Raw genomic sequence first — 27,989 nt, forward strand, 5'->3', positions numbered from 1 at the left:
TTGTATTTTGTATTTTTTATCTAACTGCTCCACCTTGTACAGCAAAAAAAAAAGACAGATTTTATTAATTATCAAACCTAATACGTAACATGAACTACTGTGCCACTCAACAAGTATATCTAAGCACCTCTCACTTAACCCTGCTGAAGACAGAGTCCTACCCAGATCAGCAAACCCCCTTTTGCACTAGAAACAGTTATGAAGCTCGTACGAAGGAACGGGAACACTGAAGTACTGGAAGAGGATAACTGACTGAAGAAGTAGTAGCGGGAGAAAGATGACGGAAAACACAGGGATGGTTCTTACAGTAACAAGGGGGAGCTAATGGTGGAAGCTGCTGGCACTGACCCTCACTGTCAGTGACCTTTCAACGAGAACAAGATCCAATTGTCTACCAGAAACCTTTTAACATCAAGAGTCTGTGTCATAATCAGAAGTTCTTAGACTCCGCCTTAATCAAGACCAGAAGCTGCAGTCCAAAGAATCAGGAATCATGAAACAGAAGCATGGCAAGAAAGGGGACATACAGAATCTATTTCACTAGCTTGGCGGTTGCTGCTGCTTCCCCAAGTTTACTCTGGCTTTTGAAGCTGACGCGGTGCACAAGATTTCGGGCAGGCTCGCGGGGCTCCGGACCGGTTTAGGGCCGGGTGATGGAGCCGGGACCGGGGCAGGAGGGGGGGGGACACGCCTCGGCCACACGCCTAGGCGCTGCCCCACCGCCAGGGGGCGCTGGGCGCCGGCTCGCCCACCCCGGAGGGCAGCCCGCCGGCCCCGCGACGAGGCGCCGCCAGCCAGCCAGCCGCCAATCACGGCGCGGCCCAGCCCCTCGGCCGCGCCGCGCCCCGCCCCTCGGGCGCGCACCCCCGGCGGCTGTTGTTGGGGCTCTCCGCAGCTGCCGGGAGCGGAGCGGAGCGGGGCGGAGCGGAGCGGGGCGGGGCGGGGCGGGCGGCCAATCGGGCGGCGCCGCTGCCTCGGTTGCGTTAGCGGCGGGGGCGAGCCGGGGAGGTGCGGGCGGCGCGAGCGTCTTTCTGTTTCTCTCTTGGTCAGGAGGGGCGGGGCGGTGGGGGGGGTGTCGCGCGGCGGAATCCTGGCGGGCGCGCGCCCTGGCTCTACAGCCTCGGGACCGGACTATGGCTGCGGCGGCGGCCACGCGGCGGCCCTGGGCCCTGCTGTGCCTGGCGGCGGCCGCGCTGCTCCTCCCCGGGGCGGCCGGTGAGTGCACGCGCGTCCGGGGGAAGGAGGGGGGGGGGCAGCGGGCGAGGTGGCGCCCAAGCAGGAGGGGGAGAGCGGCGGGGGGCTGCGGGTCCCCGTCGGTTCCTTTCAACAACATGGCGGAGGGGCCGGCTGGGGCGGAGTCGCCTTCTTCCCCCCCCACACCCCCCCTCCCCCCCTGGTGTCCGAGCCCGGCGGAGCCCGGGGACCGCTCGTCGCTTTGTTGGCCGAGCGCAGCTGCGGCTCCGCGGGAGGGGCCACGGCGCAGGGCAGACGCGGGGCGGCCGGGCGGGGAGGGGCGGCGGCGGGTGGACGCGTACCCGCGGCGGCCCGGGGGAGCAGCGCCTGGGGGGGACTCTGCCCGCCGTAACTTTCCCGCGCCCCCCGCCCCGTGAGCCCCCCCGGCCCCAGCCCTGCCTGTCCCGCTGCCGGTGGCGGAGCGGCCGGCCCGGAGGGCGCCGGCAGACGGGGTCGCGGGGGAGGAGAGGCGGGCGGCGGCGGCCGGGCTGGGTGCGGGCGGGCTGTTCCGCGGAGCGAAGGTGGAGAAACTCCCCGGACTCCCGCGTCAGACGCCTTCAGCTCCGTTACTGGGCGCTGTGTGGTGTGCTGGGGACCGGCGTGGTGCCGGCGGAGGTGGGTGACTGCGGCCGGAGAGCGGACCCTATGCTGCCGGACCGCGGGGAGGTGAAACCCGCGGTGAGCCGTGTGCGGCAGGGGACTCGGTTCCTCCCGCCTGCTGCCCCGTGCTCTCCTCAGAGAGATGCGGTGGCAGAGCTGATGGATGAAGCAGGAGTTCTTAACAGCGTTAACAGCGTTCAGAAATGCACAAAATGGGTATTTTGTCCTTTTTTTTTTAAAAAAAAAAAAAGCTTGTTGTTCTTCAGTTACGAGTTTGGGCCATATGTCCTAATGGGGTATACAAATGCTATAGACGCCCTACTCTAAATGGTTTAGGTTTCAGTTTCAGCTGTAGTTAGTAAGTTAAATGATGATGATAGATAGACAAAATCTGTATTTTATAATCGGTCCACTTCCTACATTCTTCTGTAGGTGGGTTGTGTATTGCTCTGGGTTTTAAAGAAGTGGAGAAGCACAGTGACTTTCTTCTTCAGCTACAGCTTTAAGACATTCCTCGATCTGGAGTTTTACCGTGCTGTCCATAATTCAATCTAAGATGGTATTCGTGCTGTAAAGAAAATATGACTTCAAGAAAATGTAACTTGATGTTCTAAAATGCTGTGTTAATTGTACGTATTACTGAAGAAGACGGAGAATCTCTGACGTGGAAGCAGTGAAATAAGCCGAAGTTACTCGTCATTTGTTTTGTGTTCTTGAAAAGGTGCAGCGGGCTTTAGTAATTTAAAGCTTTCTTATGTAACACATCCAATTTAGAAGTTGAAGGAAATTTTACCTTGATTTGAGCTTTGAACTTTTCCCCTTTTAATGTCTCTGATCAGTCAACAGCTATAACTTAATCTCAGTCATGAAATAAAGGTTTAAAAGCTTTATGTGAAAAAAAGGTAATAGACTTCCATACAAATGCTTAAGGATGGAAGTGGTGTTTAATACCTTTTGTTTAAAAAAGGATAAATCCTTCCATTCCAAGGGGATGGAGGCTGGGGGGTATCCAGGGTCCTTGATCCATCACTCAGACAAGTCCTGGTACTGGTAAAGGGGTTAATTTGTCTGAACATCTTGGTCTAAGCTGACACAGAAGCCCAAGGTATGATTTGGCTATTGTTACTTTAGTATTCTTATTGTGGGTTGATGAAACTTAGGCATCTTCTGATGCTACTGTTCCGCAGTATACTAAATGATATTACATGAATGAATTGTCTTGTGATACGGTTTGTATGGAGATCAGGTGTGTAATGAATCACAGCAGCTAGCTAAACAGTAGAGCAGCCCTACTTTGTAAGACAGAGTCTGAAATTTAGCGCTTTCTTTTTTCACTGTGTGAGTCATAGTCTTTGGTCTCCCCAAAATTCCAGGGAGTCATCTCTTGGAAACTCTTGCATTCACACAATTGCTCCTAACTTCAGATGAAGATGGAAATCTAATTTGTATGCTGAAATGAATTTAAAAGTACAAATGAAGGAGATCTTTATTCTTCTGTTTTCAGAATGTTGGTAAAATTATAACCTAGACTTTTGATTTTAACTTTCTTTTGTTTTTCTAAAGCATACTTTTCTATGAAAGCTACCGGAAACAAAACTTTAATGTATCTTGCTGTAAGAGACATGAACATATCTATAGGTAGCTTTATGGATGAGGTGCAGAAAAACCTGATAGTGGCATTTGGCACCTGCACTACAGAGAATTTAATATTGCTTTTTTGAAGGTGGGATTTTTCGCAAGGCTTTATCATGACTTGCGAGTTGAGCGTAGTGCCTTAACAGTTTGTCTGTTTTCTTGAGTGTTTGCCTTTGGTTGCCAAAGACTGCTGTTTTCAGTGGAAGTTTTGCTTAACAAAGGTGGATTAAATGTATGGGGAAAGCTGTCCTGAAAACTGAATGTCCAGTGCTGTTACTTTACAACAGTTAAACTCAATTCGTGCCTCTGTGAGAAGGAGGAGTTAGTGAAGGTTATGAAGTATCATGGTTAAAAGAATGTACCCATGTCCCAGGTATTGTAAGACCTGAGCATTTTTGTATCTTGAGCTAGAAGAGAACAGAGATGAGTCAGGTGTATTGTTGGAGCACATTGTCTGAATGAGAGAATAGGAAGCTGACAGCACCTTTCAGTATTATGCTTTTTTGCTTCTGGCAGTGTTTATTGGACAGGGAAAAAACTACTAGTAAACACTGCAGCCCTCTTGCTCATCTCCCTCAAAATCTATTACTGTCTCTCGCACATCATAGCCTTTCTCCTTTATCCATTGAAACTCTGCATCTTGTGGAACCAGGACCTCTGATTGTTCTTCTGGTGAAGTTCCACCTTCTGGTAAAATTTTTGTTTCAAAAATTGTATTTTCCATGGGAGAAGAGTTACAATATCACAAAAGAAGCATCTGGAGTTTCCTCGGTGTAATACTGCTGTTGTGGGCCTGAGACTATTTGCCTTTTTTAAATTTGTAAAACAAAGATACATGATTAAATAAATAGAAGTATTAATAATTCTGAATTGTTAGTCACTCATAGTGAGATGTGGGTTTGGAGGATTTTTAGAGCACGTCACAAGTTTTAACTGCTGTGGTATCCTTTGTTAGTGTCCTTTGAAAGACATTATTTCAACATACTATTTCCAACCAAAAATTCTTTGGCTGAAGGTGGTAGTGTGTGCTGAACTGTCTGGTTGTGAAGCAGTTCTGCAGGATGTTAGCAAGTACCATATAGTGATTTATAGGATTTTATGCAATTCTAAAAATGAAGGCTTTGTTCAGTTTTCTTACTTCAGAAAGACAACAGATACCTGTTTTGATAAGTACCTAATGGTACAGACTTCTAAAAGTTAAGTGGATGGGGTGTACTTAATTCTTTGTTCATGTTTTGTATATAGTATTAATATCTGAGTTTTGGGAACTAGCTTATTTTAAGTCTTGTCAAGCTATATAGTTTCAGTGTCTCATGTTGCCAACTTACTTTGCCCTCACTGCGGGCTTTTCAGGCTGCAATGTCAATGGAAGAGAGACTTTTTAAAGGAAATACAAAACCGTCGAACTTAGAGTCTGAACCTGAGAAATTACCCAAGCAATTGTATTCAACACAAGAGGCTAATCTATTATTAGATCAGGCTGAGGTAGAAGAATTATGCTGTTGATAACTTCTGTGACATGATATGTGTCAGAATGCACACACACATGCTTTTATAACTGCATTGTCTCACTGTTTTCTGTTATGGTGGTCAGTCACACAAAGCAGGAATGATTATGAAAAATAGTCATGACAGTAAGGAAATGCAATAGAGAAGGCACTGAATTGCTGTGGTGACCCAGTTTCTGTTCTTGGGTTTGTCACTGGCTGTCTATATAACCTTCAGTGCATTCATTTAGCTGTCTGTACTTTTGTCTCCCAAGCCACATATCACTTAAACAGACATGACCTTTCATTAGTTGGTAGTGGAGCTTCGTGCTAGTGGTTCCATCCAAACACTGTTGTAATACTGCTTAAAGAAAAAAAAAAAAAAAAAGTTCTGTGCCGTGGAAAACATGGACTAAGACTTGAGTGAAAACTTCCCCCCCCCCTTTGAGTTTAGTAGTTTTGAAGGAGCTTTTTGTGGTGGTAGATTTAAACAATTTCTACTGAAATGTGTTATGTCTGAAAGATACTACTGGCTTTGGAAGATTAGCTTACATCAGAGCTGTCATTCTCTCATTGCATACTGTTATCAACCCATGCTAGAAATGCATGTATTCATTTAAGTGAACTTGGAGACCTGACTGATTTCTGAGCTTTTAAAGTTACTGTAATTCTTCACCGAGAGGAACACGGGCTACTTGGAGACAAAGCAAGAATTTATATCTCCAAGAGAACAACAGTATGATATTTTTTTCTTTGAGATCAGCTAGAAGTGAAAACACTTCCTTATAGGAATGAAGTAGTTTAGCTACAATTGGTCATTGACATATCCTCACCCCACTGATGTTAAATCTCATCTGCAGTGTGTTTATATCGTCATAGTCTTTGTTCTTTTACGCATAGATAACTGGAGAGTGAGACATGGGCAAGGATATTCCACTTCACTTTCCTCTGCTCCTGGTATGGCTTATTGCTGAATGTTGTATTATTTTTCCTGTTAATAAAATATGGAAACTGTTGTTACCCACGTGAGCTGGAAGGCACAGAAGAACTGTGAGTGGCAAGAGCAAGAAGGGGGCTGAAGCATTTTTAATGGGGGGTTTTGGTTTTCCTCAGAGTGTGTCCACTAGAGAGCAGCAAGAACTTGTATTCCCAGAAGCTTTGGCTATTCAGCTGATGAGGCATTGTTTTCTGCTTTGAAGGGAGGGGGAGAGTAGCTTCAGAAGGAAGTAGTGAGCTGTTTGTGCTGAGGAAACCGTTGAGTTGTGCGTGACAGCGTACTTTGTCTTGGCAGGAGTCTAGAAGATGGTGCCATCAAACATTGTTTTGTTACATCAAACCGGAACAAAAGTTTAAATTGTATCAGATTGCACTCACTGGGAATTCTGTAGCAAAAGAGAGGTGGCAACAAAGTGAGCGAGGAGGATAAGACACCAAATGCTGTATGTAGTCGTAGGGGTATCGATGTGTCTCTACAACTCCACAAGATCAGGAAAATGAAGTGTAACAAGGTCAACCCAAACCCCATTTTTCACTTCAAGTAACTTGGCCTCTGTATAGTGACTCGATGTAAATACAGCTTACTGACTATCTGTCTCTTGCTGTAGACGTTCAGATGCATGTGCAGTTGTGATAAGCTAATAATATTATTTAAATAGAAAAAAAGTGTCATGGGTGAAGCAAGTGAGATAAAGGCCTGGTTCTTAAGCAGCAAGAGTAGTGTAAGGCAATGTTTTCCTGTGGCTTCATAAATAACAACGTTAAACCGTATGCTGCTTGTGTGAAAGGATGCGTTCTGTTGTTTAGGGTTTGTTTTTTAATGAGGATTAAGCCTTTATATGCCCTTTCGTCGGTGCAAAATTGAAGTCAGCAAGTAATGTGTAAAGTGTTAATCTTGGGTAGCCAGCAGCAACCTATTTGTCACTTACTGAAGCTGTACATGTGGTTATTGTGGAAATAATGGCATTATTTGTTTTAGGTTTGAAAACAGCAGAACTGGATGCTGTAGAGGATACAGTCGTATTAAAAAATCTGGATCTTTAGTATGGGGAACTGCAATGGAACTTCTTTACCTGGAGGAACATCTAGGATTGCAGCCTTTCTCTTTTAATACGTAATTGTATAGGGAGAGATTACTTCAGCGTCAAATTTTACTTTCTTTCATCTGCTTGTCTCCTATTTTTTTGTCCCACTAAAAAGCCTTGTTCTTGAGCGTTACAGTTCTGTGTTTAGGTAACAAAAAAGATTATATGCCTCCTAGTGTTTTGAACTTTGATTTCTTTAGTCATTCCAGTTGTTTCTCGACTCAGAACATGTACCAATACTAACATTAATGTTTTTTCTCAATACAGCATTACAGTGTTACTGCCATCTATGTACAAAAGACAACTTTACGTGTGTGACAGATGGGCTATGTTTTATCTCAGTAACACGAACTGCAGACAAAGTCATACACAACAGTATGTGTATAGCAGACATTGATCTGATTCCCCGAGACAGGCCGTTTGTTTGTGCCCCCTCCTCCAGAGATGGAGTCATTACTTTGCCCCATTGCTGTGACAAAGACCACTGCAATAAAATAGAACTTCCAATTCCAACACCAGGTAAGGGATTTTGACATATTTGGGTTTTTTATTATTTTTTTTTTAAGCAGAAAATTCTGTAAGAATGGAAATTTCCGTTTTGAGGTTGTAAGTCAATGTGAAAGCCTAGAGTACACCTCAGATTCTGGAAATAAAATTTCAAGAGGTTTGGAACACGAAATTTTATCTTCTGGATAGGGATGTTAGGGCCAGTTTTGAAGACTGATATGCAAGTTAAATGGAAACTGTGAATAAGCACATAGTAGCTTTTGGCCTTTGTAATACTTATTTTGATTTTTGAAAAACTTACTGTGCAAAAGTTTTAGTAAATACATTGAAGTGATTTGAAGATCACTGCAACATGCAATAAATTTAGTTGCATAAAAAGACAGAAATAGTTTTACCTTTTTCTTTTATTTTTACTGTCAGGCCCTACTCCAGGAAAACCAGCTTCTAATCTCGGACCTGTGGAACTGGCTGCTGTCATTGCTGGACCTGTCTGCTTTGTCTGCATCTCACTAATGTTGATTCTATATCTTTGTCATAATCGAACTGTAATTCATCATCGTGTGCCAAGTGAAGAAGATCCCTCACTGGATCGTCCCTTTATATCGGAAGGAACTACTTTAAAGGATTTAATTTATGATATGACAACTTCAGGCTCTGGATCAGGTAATGTCACACTTCAGGTAGTAATTACTCTGTGTGTAAGAGCCTTGTAAGGAATCAGGGTTTTTTTTAATATTGTCAAGTCTATTTAAGCTTGTAATTAACTGGAGAAGTGACTGGAAAAGCTACTTCCATGTTGATTCGTTCAGTATCAGTGAAGATTCAATATATGGAAATAAGTGAAATAAAAGCAACATACTGAATTGCTGCTACTGTTCCTCAGCATTCTTGAGAGTACAGTCTGATATGCAGGGAATATCACAGTCAACTCTTTGTTTCCTCTGTTAGTAAGGGTCAGTCATTTACCGTTTTGTTCTGCACAGCATATCTAAATTACCCTGGTCTGTGGTTTGAGATAATTTGTGACATTTTTTTCTTTAGCTTTAAACTGAAAGTTCATTTATATCTGTAGCTATCAGTATACGAAGAATATTCTGAGTCAGTATTTTAGCAAGTTCTCTCCTTACAGAAGATATTTTTTGAGTTGAAAATAGCCATTTCTATGTGTATAGAATGGGTGCAGTATGCGGGCCACATCTGAAGAATTTCAGTCGCTTGATTTCATTAATTTTTGTTTGAATTCTGACTTTTAACAGGTGTTGCTCTGGGAAGATGAGGTAGTAGTCTGTTCACTGCATATAGTCTCTGCTATCGTAATCATGATGTAGTAGCTTGTAGAATTGTGGTGATCTGTGTCACAGATAATGTTTTAATAGACATTGTCAGGGGACAATGTGTCAGATAAATAATTGTGCAAATTAATTAATCTCTCCTCCACGTTAAGGAGCGAGAAATCAGATTGTGTACTGCAACCTCTTATCAGCCTTCTACTATATAAAAAGTTTAAATAATTAAATACTGAAAATTACTCCTACTACTTGAAAATGTATGTGCTGAAACATCCGTGCCCTTTCAGAGTACTTTCTGCAAAGAAATACTGGTGTTTGATTCTCAAATGCTGATTTCTTTAATTTCCCAGAATTGGAAAAAATTATGACAACAAAACCCAAGCATCTGGGTTGTATTTCTGTCCCAAGGGCAGTAACTGGTAAAACTGTTTAGAGTCCATTGCTCTGTGAGGTAAAGTAAATGTAACTTGCTGAATATGCTTAGAATATAGGTCAGAATAAGTCATCTTTAGCCATATCTTCACTGAAGAAGGTGAGGTTGCACCGGGTGTGTAGGCAGTTATGTTTGAATTGGGAAAGTTTTTGTGTGTCCAACTGTGATTTGGTCATAGGGTAAGATGCTCTCTGATTAGAAATGGAGCTGTGGTAGTTTGTGTTTATATAAATTTTCACATTTACTAACAGCAATTTACTAACTAAATCAAATAATGAAAGTGATTGATAGAACTTCCAATATATTGGGGCAGAACTTGATAAATGCAAATACTGGACTTCTCCAATTATGTTCTTTGATTTGTTTTTCTTGGAGTGCAAGAAGCTATGATATGTAATTGTTAAACTATTAGGAGCATAAAACTCTCCATTTAATGTCTACAGGTACAGATTTTTCCTAAAGAAGGCTGAAAAGAAAATCTAATTAAAAAAAAAATACACCTTAAAAAAGCAGGTGCATGTTCTATATGTGTAAGTAGTCACTTGCAATCTACTAGCTGCTATTACTTCACTAGACCCAGGAAAGAAAGCCTTCAAAGTTTTCCCTTGAAACTGTGTTTAGTTACACTTGTTTTAAAGTAGTGTCTGGTTGATAGTTCCCTTCTAACTTCTGTAGAAAATCACAGCCCTTCTGCCATGGCTCCTTTCTCACAGTTCTTTAGATCAGAAGTCAAGCCTATGATAATGTTTATTCAAACTTAGTTGTCAAGTGGTCTTTCCATTTGTTATCAGGAATATCCCTTCATTTTCCTTTTGGCCTTCTTCCCTGTGGTGCTTCTCAGCCTCTCTCCATATTTGAAAACTCTAGAAGTATTCCTTCAAAATAAGCTCTGGAAAGATGGGGAATCCCAGTTAGAAGAAACTTGGGTCCAGAGCAAATGGCTTATGAACTACTGACTCTTTCCTTGCCTATTTGCAAATTACGCTTTAAGTAAAAGCAGCATCCCGGGGAATTACTTCGTTTTCAGACCTTCTGGAAACTCAAGCTGGTCTAGGCTCCCAGAGCACCTGGGGATGAGTATTTGAGCAATGGCTACTGATGGCTGCATCAGAGGAAGAAAACCAACAAATACAGTTGAATTTGACTTACCCTTAAAGAAAGCTCTTCACTAATTTGTTTTTAGGGTTGAAAGACAAAGTCGTGTTCCCTGTAAAACAAGACTGGGTGTTTCCTTAAGAGTGATCTCTTTTAACTTCAGCTGCAGTGAGTTCCGTCATCTGCAGTTGTTTCTAAGACAATTATTAGCATTATTTAGTGTTCTTTACTTCCCTTTTATTATGACAGTGGGATAGGAGGTGCTTCAGGTACTTATTTTCTGTAATGTTGGCAGTCTGTATATTTGCAATGACTTGTATCACTTTGTCTCAAATTAGTCAATCAATGACTATATAAATTCACTGTGGCCCAGCACTTGAACTGATAATTTTCTTATGTCCTGAAATATGCCTGCAGCAGTTGAATCTCATTGAACTATGGATTTTAATCCAGACTTTGGTACAGCATATTTGAAATGAAGACGACTGTACATCTGTGGAGTAAACTGGGGTTGGGGAACAAGGTCACTGAAGGAAGAAAAGTCAGAACTGCTAGTTAAAATAGTGCTTAACCTTGTCAAACTGAACTGTGTGAAAGGAATGGTGTTGGGGCAAGAGGTTGCAAGAAACACAATGGAAATATACAGAACAGACAAAATTTTCCAGACCTAAGAGGCACAGCTAAGGCAGTGTTTAGTCTGGTGACCTAAAGCACATATTCTGCTCTTAAATTCATGCTGAGGGACCAAAAGAGCTGGTACTCAAATAAAAAGGATTCTACCAGTTGTTTTATTGTGATATTCTCTGAAGAGAAGCATATAAAACAGAGAAGTGATCAAAACTCTGAAGATGAGCTTCCTACTCAGATCAAAAGGGAAGTAGGATTCATTTTCTGCAGTGATGAATAGTAAGTTGTTAATTATTCAGTCTTGCCTTCTGTTAGTATTGCTGTGTTGTTCCATGACGAACAAGACCTGCAACAACTAGAGGCTTGATGAAAAGAACTGTTGAAACATCTGAGATGGATCCTTCTGCTGAAGCTGCAGCTTCTAATAGAAGTATTTCAAAGTCTCTTGGAGCCGAGCATGATTTTTGGATCATGATGCAAGTCTCCAAATATCAACTACATATTGTATGGACAGATTGGGATGTTCAGCTGTTACTCTCCAACCCACAAATGACAAAGTAACTAAATTGCAAGGAAATAGCAAGAATTGCCTGAAACGGGGGGAGAAGCTTTGGTTATTACTGGTAGGTGACTTCAAGCAGGAACTTGAAGTGTTTAGAAATCCAGAGGGTCACAAAAATGAATGTAAAGTTCCTTAAAAACTTACCTGTAGTTCGTAGAAGCTTGAAGGGAATGAAGTGTTTCACAGTTCATGGGTTTGGGGTTCTTTTTATTACTTTTCAGAGGAAGTCTGCTGGGCAGAGACTTACACAAGAACAAAGTTCTAGCAGATGCTTTTGTTGGCTACCTTTAGTGCTTTTGAACTTAATTCCTTAGTTCCTGATTTATCCAAATTGGGTACAAACTTCCTATGCATTGGACAGTCATTGGTCCAAACTAATCAGAGTGGAGTTAAGATATGGAAAAGAATAAGAACTCTTTTGTTAAACTCTCAGAAGGCTTGAGGATACTGTGTTATGATGTGTGAAGAGGATGGTGAAGGCTTCAGGGATAAGTTAGATGACCATGGCTGAGTATAAGATGCCAAAGGTTATGGACTGCTGTTGAATTTAACATGGGCTGAACTTTTTCATCCTCCTGATTAGCAGACTATCATCTTTCTTCATGCAGCTAAAAGAAACTGTACTCCAAGAGCTTGAAGTACAGTTGTGCCCAATATGTATGTCAGTCTAATGTTGTGGCTATCTCCAGTGAGCTACTTCTCAGGCAGTCTGGTTTACAGTAAAGCAGTTGCTAAAGTTCCCGGTGATACAGGGCTGTATTTCCTCTATAGCAAAAAGACGAGACTGCTCAGTTGCAGCAGAAAGTCTGTAAGAATTCTTACGGGTGTAAGATAAATATGGATTCTGATCTTCTGGTTTTGATTAGCAGCAGTAGTAAGAGAAAGCACAGTTGCAAAAAACAGAAGCAAGTTGAATCTTGTAAATATTGTAAAAATAAGTATAGGAGTGAGGTGGATAGATCAGTTAGCAGAGTTTTTATTGTACTGTGATATGTTACTGTGTTGATTGGGGGTTAGCAATGTGAAGTTGAAATGCTCCATGTCTGGAAGGCTTAGACCTTTGTTTCATTAGGGGTTAGCTGATATCCCTGGACATCTTTTTAAACAAGAAGGGCTGTCTATAAATGGTACAGCAAGTTGAGAGCACTGCATCTGAAACTGAGAATGTGCAAACAGGTTTCTGAAACAGCAGTAGGGAAAAAAGAAATTGGGCATGTCACCCATTTCAAGTGTGCAGAATCAGCTTGTGTTTAACATTTGCCAGTGGACTTTGCAGTAGTACATAAGTGCTAAGGAAGAAGCTTTCTCTGTCCAGCAAAGTCAAATTTTGCATTTTCAGGGTTGAGGTTGGTCCTGTGGTTGTTCTAGTCTGGCTTTTTCTGTATTTCAAAAGTCTGTCCATACAGAATGCAGGTTAGGCTTCACAGATGTGCTACGTACCCAAACTGTAAAGGCTCAATTGACCTGAGGACAGCTATTACAGCAAAAATTTGAACTTTCTCTGTAGGAATTATTCCAGCACCTGACAATGATTAAATCACTGGTGTGGTGTCCATTTTTTTCCCCTTCTTTATTTCACGTAGGTATGTTGTCAGCACAGATCATGCAGAAAATTTCTGTAGGTCTGGAAGTCTTGCAGAGCTCCTCTGAACACTGCAGTGTTTTAATTCGCACTCCTCAGACTGACACAAACACGGCAATGCTGCTGACCAGATCAGATGTCCTTCTAGTGCTGTTATTAGCAAAGAAAGTCCAGAGATGGACAGGAACTAGTTATTAGAGCTACTAGTTGGGATTTATTTTCTGTAGCCTAAGGAAATACAGAAGTTCTTCTATCAGCTGTTGAAACAGTGATTATGGAGTAATAGATTACTTTGTAAAGTACTAAACAGAAACCCACGGATGGCTGGGGGTTGCCAGTGCTTCTTGTTTGTTGTATAAACTTACTGAAGCATGTTATGAAGTGCTGTGAGTTGAAAGCAGGTAGATGTTCCGAAGCTATAAAACCTTCATGAATGTAAGTGTTTTTCTCAAGTAAAAGTGTAGTGACATGCACAAGAATGGCCTGTAAAACGGGAAGCTTGCAGTAAAAGGATGTTTTCCTATCCTGCGGTGGCTTGAGAGTACTAACAGGCTACTGGTGTACTTGGACATTCAACAGTTAGTGTTGCTGATAAGCATGGTTTAACTTTAACTCAGAAATGGACCAAGTCATGTCACAAATAAAGTTAATCGGTAGCAAAAGTGCCTTGAACTGCTTTGCTTATTTCTTTTTTCATTAAAATAAAACTTTATGGATCAACAGCTGTCAAAATTCTAAACTGAAAGGATGTTTGTGCCTTTAACAACTGTGGAGGCAGTTTGTAGCATAATATCTTTGAGTACTTGTTTTGCTGGCCTTTAAAGTTGAAAGCAACATCTTACCTACGTGCTTATTAGCAATTCACAGCAAGCTGTTAAAATCTTAAGAGAGATTGTGTGCATTCTAAAAGAAATATCTTAATGGAATGTGGATTGTAGTACTTATGTTAAGTGCTTAGTTTGTTAGTGATGCTTGAGCTTAATGTTAAATCTTCCTTTTAGGTTTACCTTTACTTGTGCAAAGAACAATTGCAAGAACTATAGTACTTCAAGAAAGCATTGGTAAGGGTCGCTTTGGAGAAGTCTGGCGAGGGAAGTGGAGAGGAGAAGAAGTTGCTGTGAAGATCTTCTCTTCAAGAGAGGAGCGCTCATGGTTTCGCGAAGCAGAAATTTATCAAACAGTTATGCTGCGACATGAAAACATTCTTGGATTTATAGCTGCAGACAACAAAGGTTAGTGATACTATGAAGTAATTTTGCTGATTTTGTACGCAGTCAGAATAGATGGTAAATGGAGGGGAAAATAAAGTTGTGAGGATCCAGTTAAGAGCAGCAAAACCCAATTTTGTTACTAGAACATTTCAGGGTTTGGCAGGCTTTTCATAGGTTTAATGAAGGAAAAAAGTACATTTTCCTTTTTCTGGAGAACATGTTGTTTAAATTGAAAGGAAAAAAATGCATATTTAATGAGGTGTAATTTCTACAAGCAAGTTAAAATACTGGCTAAGTTTGCTATCAAAAAGGAGATGCCTTATCCTGTCAGCCCACACATCTGCTGAATACCTGTACTTCCCTAATAGCCTAATAAGATAGATGTGTGGAACCAAAAGAGAACATGTCTAATCCTTTTGTCCTAATATAAAGTAGGAGGTAGACGATTGGTTTTTAAGGCTGAGATAGAAGTTACTCATTTAAAACTCTAGTTAGAAAAGAAATTGGAAAAAGGGAATTAATTATTTGTTCGTGGCATGAAAAAACTGTATTTCTTTCCTGAAGCTCTTCTGATAATCTTGTAAATATCCACTAAGTGGAACAGGTTTTTTTTTTTTTTTAATTTTTTTTAACTTGACTAGTTGCGGTTTCAGTCAGATGAAAGTTTCTTGGGTTTTCCTGCAGTCTAATTCAAGACACAAAAATCTGGCAAAACCAACAAAAGCTTTGAATTTCTTACATTAAGGGGAGCTAAAATGTTATGCTGTTTCATTCAGTTATTTTAATGTGAAATTACATGTTTCACCAGAAATGACCTTTGACTTTTTTGCGAAGAAAGCATTAGCAGAGAATTCTGTCACCTTGGGGAGAAGTCAAGAATCCACACATATCCTGGATTCTTAAAGGGGTATCGGTTTTGTGGAAAATTCCAAAATGGTTTTAGGAGTTGTAGTATGCGTGTAAATAGAGTTCTTTTTAATTATCACTAGATTAATTTCAAGTTTCTATATCTATATAAATCTGTAGAATTGGAGTAGAACCCAAGAGGTTTTGCAGAATACTGCCCTTCTCCAGGAAAGGGTTAGCCAGAGCTAACTTGCTCCCAGCAGATGTTTGTGCAACTTGTTAACCTCCAAGAGCTTGCAGATGTACAACATACCAGGCAACTTTTTCCTACAGCTTATTATGCTTACCGTTAGAAACTGTCTTACTTTCATGCCTAAAGTTGTATCGGATGTTAATAGCACCTGCCAGAGCTGGAGTTTGTTCTGCTGATACAGTGGAGTATCTGGAGCTTGGGTTTAAAGTCAGTAGATCAGTTGCATTAAAGACATAAATGAAAATCCATCTCTGCGGAAAACTTAGATTCTATGTCTCACTGAAAAGCATAGAGAATATATTGCAATACCTTAGATGTAACTTTTAACAAAATCTATCGGTAGTTAAGCACACCAGTCTCCTGTTTTGCTGCAAACCTGTAGATCATTTGTGCCAATAATACACTTGACTGCTGCGCAGAGGAGTTACAAGGAAGGTTTCCTAGACAAATGGGTTCTTAAAATAATTTCCTGATGGCTGGCTTAGGATCCAGATGCAATAGGATGAAATTGTTTGAGTGGTCATCTTCAGGTTCCTTTTAGTATAATATAAGGTGATATAAAATTGTTTCTCATTTCTGTTGTTAATATGCTGTGTATACAAAGAAATAATCCTTAGTCATGCCATTGCTTGAGGCTTTAAGGCTTTAGGGCAAGGCTTTTCTGTTTTCTTGAGGTTTAATTGGTAACTGGTTTACAAAACATGGATAAAGATGTGTTTTGAAAAGGCTGGTGTTCTCAACTCTGTTTTCTAACAGTATTGCTGTATGAACAAATGTGGAAAGCTGGATTATTGTTTTTAACCCAACAATACAGAATTCTCAGTAAAACCTTCTGCAGTCTCTCAGTGAGGAAATATCTACACACCATTCTCTCTCTAGGTTAAGTATTCAGAAGCCCTGAATACTGCAGGAGGTTAATACTTCAGCTCTTGTTTAGAATACTTCAGGCCACCTGTATCCCATTAAATGAATGAACATAGAGGGACCCTTAATGGAGTGGCTCTCCCAGTTTAGCAGGTGTGCTATCATGGTACTCTGAAAGGAGCAAGTCTATCACAACATGGCTTTAGAGACCAATGGCTTGAAAACACTTATTAACAGTCTTTCATTGTAGATGCTTGTTCTAACTGATAAATGCTTATTAGGTGCCAGGTGCAAGACAAAGTATTAGTTCACAGCAATAATAGCTGTGAAGGATTTGCATTTCTCCATAGGGCAGACTGGAATGCATTCAGGAGTCACTACAGCCTAGCTGGAACGCACAAAGCCGTTAGACTGTAAGAATCCAACTGTGTATCTGAGACCTTGCAAAGATGACTGTAGAGATAGAGCAGTATAAGGGATTACTTGTGCAATTCCAATTCAGGGCTTGCTAAAAACTTCAGTGATAAGTGGAGAAGAATTCTCAGGAGTAGATTTTTGTGTATTCATAACGAACGCTGAGGACTAGTATCCCCTGACGTATAGTTTGTGGTGTAAATGTGGGCTGGTGTCATGCTGCAATACTCACTACTAGTAAAGGCGTTAATTAGGTGTCTTCTCTTAACCCAGCTGCATATTTTTCACAGCTTCTGGGGAGCATCTGGCTGGCCATTGTAGTTGTAGAATTGTGGAGGAGGGGTGTGTCTTCAGGTAGAAGAGTGCCTGTATAGATTAGAAAGTGTTTACAAGTGCAGGTACATCAGCTAAGTCAGTGGCGTTCGGCTCCGATGGCGGAGTCATAAAGCTTGTGGCCGAACTACAGTCTTCACTCTCCGTTCTGCTTGACATTCCATGTGCCTTAGGCACGTTCTCCTCCTCTACTTCCTCACAGCTGTGTGGTGTTCGGAAGGCCACAGAAGCTGGTCCAGTCTGTCTGTGTTCCTATCCAAAAATTTACTGCGAACTAGGTGCTGCTGTTAAGCCAGCTTGAGGGTGGAGAAGCAATGAATGATTTCAGCTGCAGTTGTGTTCCGTCTGGCTAGTGTGTTTGTGTGCTGGGTAGCTCTTTACTTACCCAGGAGTATATGCTTTCAAATACTGCTAGGTCATAGAAATTACATTCTGGGCCATGCGTTGCCTTATTTTGAACCACCGAAACAGACAGTTTGGGTTTTGGGTGAGCTTTTTTGTTTTGTTCTTTCTCACCTAAATATTTAAATCAGAGTTTACTTATCTGTGCTGTTGTACTAGCAGAAGAGCAGTGACAGCAACCTCCATTTACAGTCCTAAAGGTTTCCCTGGATTAGCTGTCTGTAACCATAACTGTCTGTAGTGGTGTTACAAGTAAGGTGAAGTCTGGTACTGCACACTTTCAGGGAACTTGGTGCACTTTGGCTTCTCCATTCCTTCCCCTTAACTGAGAGCTGCATTTCTCTAGGTGAAAGTTTCATTCAGTCAGACTACCTTACGTGGTAAGTAGATCCGCAAGAATGATGTTAAGCAGTATGCTGTAGAGCAGTGAGCAGAATTCCTTCCTCTTGACAAAAGTAAGATTTGAGCCATTTATTCTTTTTGAAGCTCTGGCTTTAGCCTGAGAAGGAGGAATTTGACTGGAAAATCGTGCTAATCTACACAACTCCAGTGCTTTTCAGCAATTTAATCAGCTGACTGTCTCAGTGTGATAGAGTCAAGCTGTTTCACTAACAAAAGATCTGTCCTCCTCCAGCCACAGACAAGACTGTTTGCCCTGACATCTCCCTGAATATCTCATTTCTAGGAGTTTTCTAGTTATAGATCCCATCTGTATCTGATCTTTTCACTGCTTTTTCCTGGTTTCTGTTGCGTGATCTGCATGCCAAGAAAGGCTAATGTATCCCACTCTCTGCTTTGTAACACTTTACTACATGACACTAGAGAACACATGCGATTAGGCAGTTTCTGTAACTTCTTTTAAACGTTCAGCTTAGTAAGTTGAACTTCAAACCTAATATAAGATTTAAAATCAAGCATGTACCAAGTCCAAATTTTTGTTTTGCTAGTACCAATGTGAAAAAAGCATCTAGCATTCACTTAAGTGAATTCAGTCAATTCAGTTTTAATTGAAACTTGATTTTAATTTGATAAAGCAATTGTTATAAATTCCTTGCTTCAAGAGGCAGCTTGTCTAAAACGGGTGTTGCTTGGACTTTACTAATGTTTTTCTCAAACTGTAATCGGTCTTCTGACAACACATCTGAAAGCATCTTTACTCAGAATTTCGAGTTTTGTTAGAACTGCAAAAGAAAAACATCATCCGAGTGATTTTGATGTAAAGTACGTTCAGGTTTCCTGCAAACAGATGAAATAACCATAATTAATCTCTTAGATAGGTTTGCAAGAACATAGGTAAATTTTTCTAATGTTCTTGAACATTCTGAAACTGCTTTTAGATTATTGATCATGGTGCATATATGAACTAGGTTAGGTTATCTTGTCATGGAGGGCTGTGCTACTGTATGTGACTACAACTGAGTGTAATTACTTTTTCTTACCTGATAATGCAAATCCTGTGATTGAAAGCTTTATGGCAGATGCTGTTTACTGTGCAGCCAAAAATACTCAGGATCAGGTTACTTATTACCAAGTAATAATTAACTACTGTCAACAGTAGAAGACTTAAGTTCATCATAACGTGTTCTGCTTAGATTGCTAAATGAATGCGTAGCTTGTCAAATGTAGCAAGGTAAAGAAAATGTAGTGGGTCCCATCTAACAGCTGGACACTGTACTTATTGCTGCGTTTCAGCTTGTCTGTAATTAATATTATTCATGTAAGCTTGGATGTAACACCATCCCTTCTTAGAATGTGGTTGAAGGGACACAAATATGACATACAATAAGAAAGAATCACGGGTCCTTTCAGAATGGATAGTAAGCCCAGCTTTATATTTTCTCATTTGGGAGGAAAGTAAAAACAGACTGAATATTAAGACTGGAGTGTAATAAATAAAAGTAAAGTAGAAGAGTCTGTAATCAGCAGCATGTTCTCTTCTTAGGTGGGCATCTAGACTTAAGATGGGAAAATCTTTATGCAAAGATGCTATAATCTTGGTTCAAAGCAATGGTAATTCTTTAGAAACTTTGTGACATCTTTAGAAGATCTGTTTGAACACAATAGGTTTGGTAGACTACTTAAAATTAGATTGCTAATTTCCCTACTTATTGTGATCTAGTTTAGACACCTGATGAGGTATCCGTTCGTAACAAACAGGAGAAGAAATCATATGCAGGATTAAGCGAGGAGTTTGTATAGTGTTAATGCCCAGGAGAGGATTATTTTAGGCAATATAGGGTCATAACTGGTGAAGCAGTAGAATAAAACTGAGTGAAGGGGATACTCTCAGCTGATTAAGTTTATTTTGAGCTTCTACGGCATTTTGGAGCTCTCTATGTATTTGAGGTCACCTTTTATATGCCTGTGAACACATACCTGTTTCTAATGGTTCTGTCAAACTGGTTCAGTGAAGCTAATACTGTTGGACTGACTTTTCAGAGACCATCATTACCTTTGGAAAAAGTCACATTTAATAGTATGCTGAATTCTACAAGTTCATGCTTGGATATGCGAAGTAGCAAAGAAGCATCAGTCATAACTATAAAATAATTGATGATACTTTAAATAAACCCCTTTAATTTCCTTTTTTCTTTTTTAAAAAAACACAGCTTAGGAGTCACTTCTGTGGGCGTGTTATAAGAAGCTTCCCACTGCAATAGCAGCTTTCTAACAGTCTTTTACAGGTTAGAGCCTTTGACTGCTTTCTTTTGCGTGTTTAAATTAACAACTTGAGACTATTCTGTGAATGTAGCAAGGCAGAATTCTCTTTCCGTTATGAGAATTGTTTGAATGTAGATTAGACTTTTATTTCTCTTCTCTGAAGCATTTGGTGGCTTTTTAATTAATTTTTAATGGCATCATTGGCCTCCCTCAAAAAATCCAAGTAGAAGGGATGCTTGGAAGTGTTCCCACCCCCACCCAAGTGCTTATTTAAAGGCAAGCACAGGTACTTTTATAAAAGTAGTTTCTGTCAATCTGTGGATCGGGCGTTTTGTGCCTCTGGCCCTTTTATGGGCCAAGAGTGGTTTTTTGAAGGGAGTGGAGGAAGAAGGGGAGGGAAATGTAAGAACCTGCTGCCTGGAAACTAAAAATTTTTCAGCATGTTTATGATAGAAACTAACTTCTGAATTCACTTCTCTCCTTCCTGTTCTTCATATTCTTGAGTATGCATTTTGATAATCCTTAGAGACTACCACATAAAGAGAGAGTTTCTGGCTGAGTTTTCTCGCTTGTTCTTAGGGAATACTGGCTGTGTAATACAGGATAGAACTCAAACTGAAATCTTTTCTGGAATAACTAGTCTCTTAGAGATGAAAGACTCTTCTACAAAAGTAGCTAGCTATAAAAACACTTCGCAGATCTGCCACATGAGAGTTGCTTTTATAACAAAACTGGAAAACCTATTTGGTGGCAGGATTGGTCTTTTCTGGGTGTATTTCTACTTCTTAGGTAAAAAAAAACCAAACTTCGCCCCCTCTTGATTTGAATTTCTTTAATAGTCTTCTCTCTGCAGCTTAAGCATCAGGGTATTTTGAGTCCACTAGTTTAATAAGGTGAACCGTTCAGTTATTATCTGTCATATGAATGCATTTCGATATCTGCAAATGTGTTATAGCCTGTCTTGTTCTTCATAGTTCAGTGAAAAATCATACAGCCAACTGGTTTTCTCATAATCAGTGTTTTTTCATGCTTTTTACCCTTGCACCTCCTGGAAACCTCAATTTTGGCCAGCAACTTAAAGTTCACCAGAGGTGGGATTTGACTTTGTTTTTGAAGTAATGTGTCTGCTGCTTGCAAGCTTCTGCTCAAGAAGGAAATTGTCTCCCAGGCTGAGGCCAGATAGGTTATGACAAAGCTTGAGAGACTTTTTTTTTTTTTCCTTTGGACAATGTTGTACTAGACCGATAGTGCCAGGATTAATTTTGCATCATGCGTTGAGCATGGTTCCCCCCAAGCAGAAAAGTTAGAGGAATGCAGGGCCTCGCTAATACCCTGAATAGTTCACCTCGGGATCAGAGTGGCATTGCCTTTCTATGGCTTGTCTTTTAGTTTAAGTAAAAGACTACTCACTAACCTGTTCAGAAAGTCTTGCATGGTAGTCCCAGCCGTTACAGAATTTAAATAGTGCAGGGACAGAAGTAAAGATTTATGAGTCCAGTTGGCTGCGGTTACTTGCAAAACATGACTTGTACTTCATAAGCATTGTATAGAAGTGGCATATATGGTTTGCTTGTGTTCTGTGTGTGTATGTGTGGTATTCATGCCAGTGTTATTTTGCAGACAATGGTACATGGACTCAGCTGTGGTTGGTGTCAGACTATCATGAGCATGGATCACTCTTTGATTACCTGAACAGGTACACAGTAACAGTAGAAGGAATGATAAAACTAGCTTTGTCCACTGCCAGTGGTCTTGCTCATCTTCACATGGAAATTGTTGGCACTCAAGGTAATCTTACAACTATTCAGCCTGTCTTGTGGATAATTCTGGATTTTTAAGAAATGACACATACATAGCTCTTTCTACTGCAATTCTGTTGTTGATTAGGACATTCAACCTTTTAAGGGCGTAGTTGCTTTGCGCACAGCTACTTACTTACGTGATGAGAAGGCAGCTGAAAGCATCGATACCCAAGTTAATCCCTTGTGGAGCTGAGTGAATTGAAAAATGTCTGTTTGGGACCTGTGATAATTTCTGAACTAATAGAACTTCTTAATTTGGAAGGGTTTTTTACCTATCTTTCTATGGTATATGCAAGTTTTGTGATGTAACAATCCTTCTGACAAAACACCTGTTAAAAGGCACTAAGTAATCGTGCCTGTAGTATCTTCTTAACTTTGATTTGAGACAGCACTGTGGGTCTATTTCTAGACAGGTTAGAAATTTTTTTTGTGGCAAGTACTATGTATATGCAATAAATACTTACAGGAAGAGGGAAAGGAGCAGTAGAGTGAAGTAATAAAGTAGACATCTAAGGCACTTTTCTGGACAGCCAGCCAGTCCACAGTGAATGATTTCAGGAGTTACCTTGATGCACATAAAGCAGCAGAACTGGAAGGAATTCTGTAACTTCAAATAAAATCTGCAACAGGCAGATAGAATAATAATATGGAATAGTAGTAATTATCTTTTTTACAAATGTGTTATTTCTGGTTTTTTTTCTCTCTTCCAGGCAAACCAGCGATTGCCCACAGAGATTTGAAATCAAAAAATATATTGGTAAAAAAGAATGGAACATGCTGCATTGCAGACCTAGGACTGGCTGTTAGACACGATTCAGCTACAGACACAATTGATATTGCCCCAAACCACAGAGTGGGAACAAAAAGGTAAAATCATTAACGTGATGTGTCAGGCAACTTTTATAGTAAAATGCTTTTTTCTTGTCCCATATAGAGGATTTTTGTCTGTATAAACACAAGCAGCAGGAAAATGTAAATAATGGCAGGCAGAGTTCCTAGGCACTTCTTACCAGCTTGTAATTTGGTTGGACCATAGGTGTGTTAAAAAGTATGTTGAATCTCAGTATCTGTTACTAGCATGTGTAAAGTACCGAAAACTTGCAAAACATTGTAGGGCACAAGTATATGTTAAAACAGTTAGGAGAATTGATGAATGGCAGTTTTGGAGACTTCACTGCTGTATCTTCATTCTTTTTGCCTTGTGTTGCATGGAAGTGTTATTTGCAGCCCAATCAGGAGTCTAAGACAGGATACTGACAGTGAAAGTAAAAAGCTGGATTTTTTTCAGTGTGAAAAATCTGTGATAGAACATACAAGGTGCAGAGTCTTGGATGCAGGCTTTCATGGGATCATGTTTTTGAGAGAAATACAAGAGCTTAAAACAGCAGTCATCTTTGTCAGCTAATGCGTAAATAGAATTATCAGTGGATGAGTTGGTATACTCCCTTTCTTTTAAAGGCCTGCTTCTGAATTTGGAAATACAGATTTTTCTTATCCTCAGAAGAACTCATAAGTGTTTAACTCCATCAACACAAGTGCATTAAAACTTACTGACTGTAATTTACCATTGCTGGACCTTCAGACAATAATAACAGGAAGCTGTTTGGAAGAGAAGATGAATTTCCTGTAGCAATCTGTGCAGCTGCACAGCATACAGAGATAGCAGCACTAACAGTGAAGCACAGCAACAGAGTTATGTGATGTGGGCAACTTTTTGTGCTTTTGATGCATGTAGGTTCAGTGGTATGTCAAACTGAAGTTTGTACACCTGTCACAGAGAAATGTGCGGAAGCCCAGTGATTCAGGGCTGCACATGAGTAACTTCAACATATGCCATAGCAGTGTTGGAGAAAATTCTGTGTTGCTGTTGCCCAATCTCCAATCCATACATAGAAGTTTTTTTATATGTATCTCTTCAGTGAGTGATACTGCAGAGGAGGCGGGGCTTGTGTGATCGGGGTTTTACAATGAACTAGGGTGCCCCTTTAGCTTTTTGGAAGAAAAAGCCTTTTTTTTTTTAAGGCTCAGTGAACAAAAGCTTTTAGAACATGTGCTGAAAACTTATTTTACTGACAATTATCTCACTGAAATTACTTTAAAGCTCTGCAGTACTAGTCATTTGCCAGCTTCAAAATACCACACAAATGGTCAGATGAGATTTATTTTCTGAACTACTCCTAGATTACAAAGCACTGGGCATTACTGCTTCTGAAAGTCTCCAGTAATCATTGGCAGTAAAACAGCAGGCTACTTTGGAATTTGTCACTGCAAACTTAGCTGTGTGCAGGGCGCATACTACATGTCACTTAGTATTTGCTACTACACCTACATGCAAAGAAAAATGATGTGCAGTTACTTTCTTTAGTCTTTAAAGAAAGCATCCTTTCAGCTATGTCGGTAGATCCCACTTACAAGATCTCTTCTTGCGTTGGCGCTATTAAATTACGTGGTCATCTGCCTTATGCTTCTTCACAAGGGTAAAGCTATAGTAACTCTCTTGCTTGCTGCAGTGGGCAGCAGCAGGACTAAGTCTGTTTCCCACTTTAAAGACATTAGTCGCTTCTGCCTCTCAAAATTGTTCATTCTCAAAAAAGGCTTGGTCCCCTCTACCTCCTTCTTGTGCATTCTTAGGTAAGTAACTCTGCACTTCTGGTTAATTTTTCATAATAAAGTTCATATCTGTTCAGTGACAATTTTAACTCCCATTGATTGCCATTGCTGGTACCTCTTCTGCACATGGATTAATGATTGTCTGTTGTAAAAAATATATGGTCTAGGGAGCAAGCAAGACTCACTCTTGGGTGAGTGATCCAGGTGCTGAGTCAGACTGATGATCCTTCTCTCTGACTGAATGAATCTATTTCTTTCTATTTCTTTTCTGTTCAGAGGCTTAGCTTTACCAGAGGGTGTGAACTATGTGCTTTCACAGCTCAGCCTGCAGCATAAAGCAGGGAATGTGAGCTTTAAACTGAGAAGGAAATAGAATCCCTCTCTCACTCCCTGAGGCAAGTAAAAAAAAAAATTGACTAATTCACCTTTTTTTGTTTGTTTGTTTGAGAAGTGTGGCCCAGCTGTTACTTTTGGTTGAAATAGGCTGTGTTTAAAAGAAGTTTGGCTGCAAATTCTACCTTAACACGGGTGCTTTTCTGCAGTTTACCTAAACCTAGTATGAGCAGAATTCTAGCTATGCTTGTGGAGAACTGGCTTGCTGAAGGGAGACTTCACACTCGACTTGTTGCGTATGGGTCCTGTTTGATGACACCAAGCTCCCTGTACGTTGTACAAGAAACTTAGGCAACTAATAGAGAGCTTTTGGACCAAAAGGGGTGGGGGGAAGAGGTCAGCAGGCACCCAAAGTTTGGCAAGGCTGTGCTCAACATAATCTGTAAACTTCTTTGTAGACTTGTCCTTTCGTTCTTGGAGAGTACTGAGCTGCAGAAGGTCAAAGTTAGTCTATGTAGAATAGACTCTCCATAGCCTAAAATACTGTTTCTGACAAGCAATGCATTTCCAATATATAAACTGACAAGGAGATGCATGTTTCTCTCCCTTTTGTCTGATAGCCATTAAATGGCTAATCTGCTAACTGCACTAGATGACCTTCTTGCCTTTCGCCTCTCTTGTTCCAGCAATAATCTCTCAGACTTTTTGAGCAGTCAGTCACCATTCTGTGTTATGGAAGCCAAAGCCAGTCTAAGTGCATTGATGGAGGATCATGGTAAGAGGTCAATTTGCCAATAAATTCAATGGAAGACACGTTGTGGGGGGAGGGATTTTTTTCCTTTGAGGGTATGAATTCAGCTCCATTGCCACATTCAGGCCTTTTGTGGTCTTCCCTGTTAAAACCTTTGTCATTAGGATGATTTACAGAAACTGAGACAATCTTCTTTACTGCTTGTATAGGTGATTCTGGCTGACAGTTTGGCAGCATGGTTGGGGTTTTTGGTGTGGTGTTTTTCCAGCTCCATCACTCTTCTCATCCCCGTGTAGTTTTAAGACAGATCAAATATTCTTTCTTCTAGGCCAAAAGCTGATTACTATACTGTCAAGTACATGTAGTAGCGTAAGAAGATTATCCAATAATGCAAAATCCTTGGAGAGCATTAAAGCACCCACCACAATCCTGCATTCTTGATTAAAAGGTTTTTGATACAGGTGGCCCAGAATAATTTGAGCCTTGTCCATATCAAAGATTGTGACATACGTAAACTTAAGACTCTTCTTCTATTCAATAAATACTGCCAAAGTAAACCTTATGTTCCTCTCTAGACAGTTGTCCTCTGTTTGTTTGTCACTTGTGGGGAATCTATATGCCTGTACAGTGCTTAGGAGAACACTCATGTTGGCAACCCTTTGTGAAGTTCTGGACTACTGGTTACACTTTTTCTCTTTTGTTGATAGCCCTCGCTACCTTGTGTGTATGTCATTTCCATCAGACACAGTAGTGCTGAGAGAGTTCTGAAAGGCCTGATAGTCCTGAAATTTATTTGAAGTAGTGTCTTGTATTCTGCCTACTATTCCTGGTACTAGGAAAAGAAAATCCTAGTATTATGTTGATTAAATGAAATTGTGCATAGTCTTCTGTGGCTGTTCCAGAGGTTGAGCTATTGCCTGACACCTGCATTCCACTCCAGTAATCTATGCATGTTGCTTTTTTACCAGTTAACTGTGCTCTCCAAAACACTGGTGTCATTGTTTGCCTGCTTCATTAATATGTCAGCTTGAGATTGACAGGGCAGTGATGTGGAGAAACACACTGAACTCTGCTAAGCAGAACATACTGGATTTAGCTGCCAGAGCTATACCAGATGGAGAGCGCAATACTACAACTGATGGTGACTGATGCAGCAAATACCATTCATTACTTCCAGCAGCCAGCAGGCATATTGCTGTCAGTAACTATCACAATGTGGTCCACACTGACATTTTGCTTGATGTTCCCACATTAGGCCTAGTCACTAAACAAGGTAACAATCACTTGGATGCCATGACCAGTTTTCAGTCCTTGTTTCTCTGTTGACAGTCTGTCACGGATTTTCCTATTGCAGAAAATGTTGATAAAGTAAACTTTTCTTGTGAGCTTAGTTGCTAATGTATAACCCAAATAGGATTTATTATTTAAAAAGCCAAGCGTGGTTTATGATGGGACTTACAAACTGTATGATGAAGAATCAGTTACCGCCTTTGTTCCCAAGGAATCTTTAACAATGCTGCTTTTTTAACTAGCCCTTCATGTCTATTCCCTCCTAGCCTTGCTAGGGTACATTGTAAGTGGCTGCTATATCTTGGCAGATTCCAGGAGCTGGGGTTTCCTCCTGCCTGGCCGCTGGAGCCCAGCATGGTGTGTCCAAAGGGCTGGAGCTCTGTTCATCCCAGGCCCATGGATGTGGCTGCTGCTTTCTTACCTGAGATTCAGCCAGTAGTGAAGATGGGCATAAATAGACGTGTACAATACTGACAGGGCTGATCATACAGGTTGCTATACACCATGCGCTGTCTTCACCACCCACATAAAATACTGTCAGAACTTGTATAAAATATAATTATAGACAGCCAAGTCTCCTTCCTTCTCTTCAGCTGATCAGGATTGGACTTCGTTAGTGAAAACACACACCCCCTGCTGTAATCTCACAAGCCCATGCATGTTTATGAATCCCTCAACTATGAGTACAACCCTCAGTGTGTCTAATGCACCTTTCTGTGCTCCGTAGGTCTCCTGTTCACCAGTTGGGCTGGATTAATGCACAGTAGCAAATATTGCATGTACTTGTGTGCACACCTCCATGCTTGGATTCCCTCGCATACCAGTGCAGGCCTTCTCCCTGTAAAACATCCCTGCCTGTGCTGCCTATTTGCTGGCTAGACCAGCTTGAAGTTTGCTAGTGAATTACACCCATGCACACCTACCATGCGTACCAGATTTGGGGGAAGTACAGACCTGGCCCACCGAAGCAGCTGGCACCCAGGCACATAGACCTTATGACCTGTGATTCCAACTAGCTTCTGGTGCTGAGACACCCATACTCTGCTTTTCTCATTGCAGTTCTCCCCTGTAGCTGGTACCTGTAAGCA

The 27,989-nt window shown here is 40.8% G+C and overlaps 1 protein-coding gene across 3 annotated transcripts in view; it reads left to right on the plus strand.

Moving 5' to 3' along the window:
- Positions 1–1,088: 1,088 nt before the first annotated feature.
- TGFBR1 (transforming growth factor beta receptor 1) overlaps positions 1,089–27,989 on the plus strand; it is a 35,549-nt gene continuing 8,648 nt past the window's right edge. The window contains exons 1-7 of one of the 3 annotated variants that reach the window (XM_075417017.1): positions 1,089–1,215; positions 7,304–7,555; positions 7,964–8,206; positions 14,133–14,363; positions 21,736–21,903; positions 22,628–22,784; positions 25,547–25,635. In XM_075417017.1, the coding sequence (XP_075273132.1) occupies positions 1,134–1,215; positions 7,304–7,555; positions 7,964–8,206; positions 14,133–14,363; positions 21,736–21,903; positions 22,628–22,784; positions 25,547–25,635 (1,222 nt within the window). In that variant the 5' untranslated portion in view covers positions 1,089–1,133. Of the gene's footprint in view, positions 1,216–7,303; positions 7,556–7,963; positions 8,207–14,132; positions 14,364–21,735; positions 21,904–22,627; positions 22,785–24,803; positions 25,274–25,546; positions 25,636–27,989 lie in introns of those variants that run through there. The other 2 variants (XM_075417018.1, XM_075417016.1) reach the window with 2 other exon arrangements.

Source organism: Opisthocomus hoazin, chromosome 3, assembly GCF_030867145.1.
Source record: "Opisthocomus hoazin isolate bOpiHoa1 chromosome 3, bOpiHoa1.hap1, whole genome shotgun sequence".
In the NCBI taxonomy this organism is placed as follows: Eukaryota; Metazoa; Chordata; class Aves; order Opisthocomiformes; family Opisthocomidae; genus Opisthocomus; species Opisthocomus hoazin.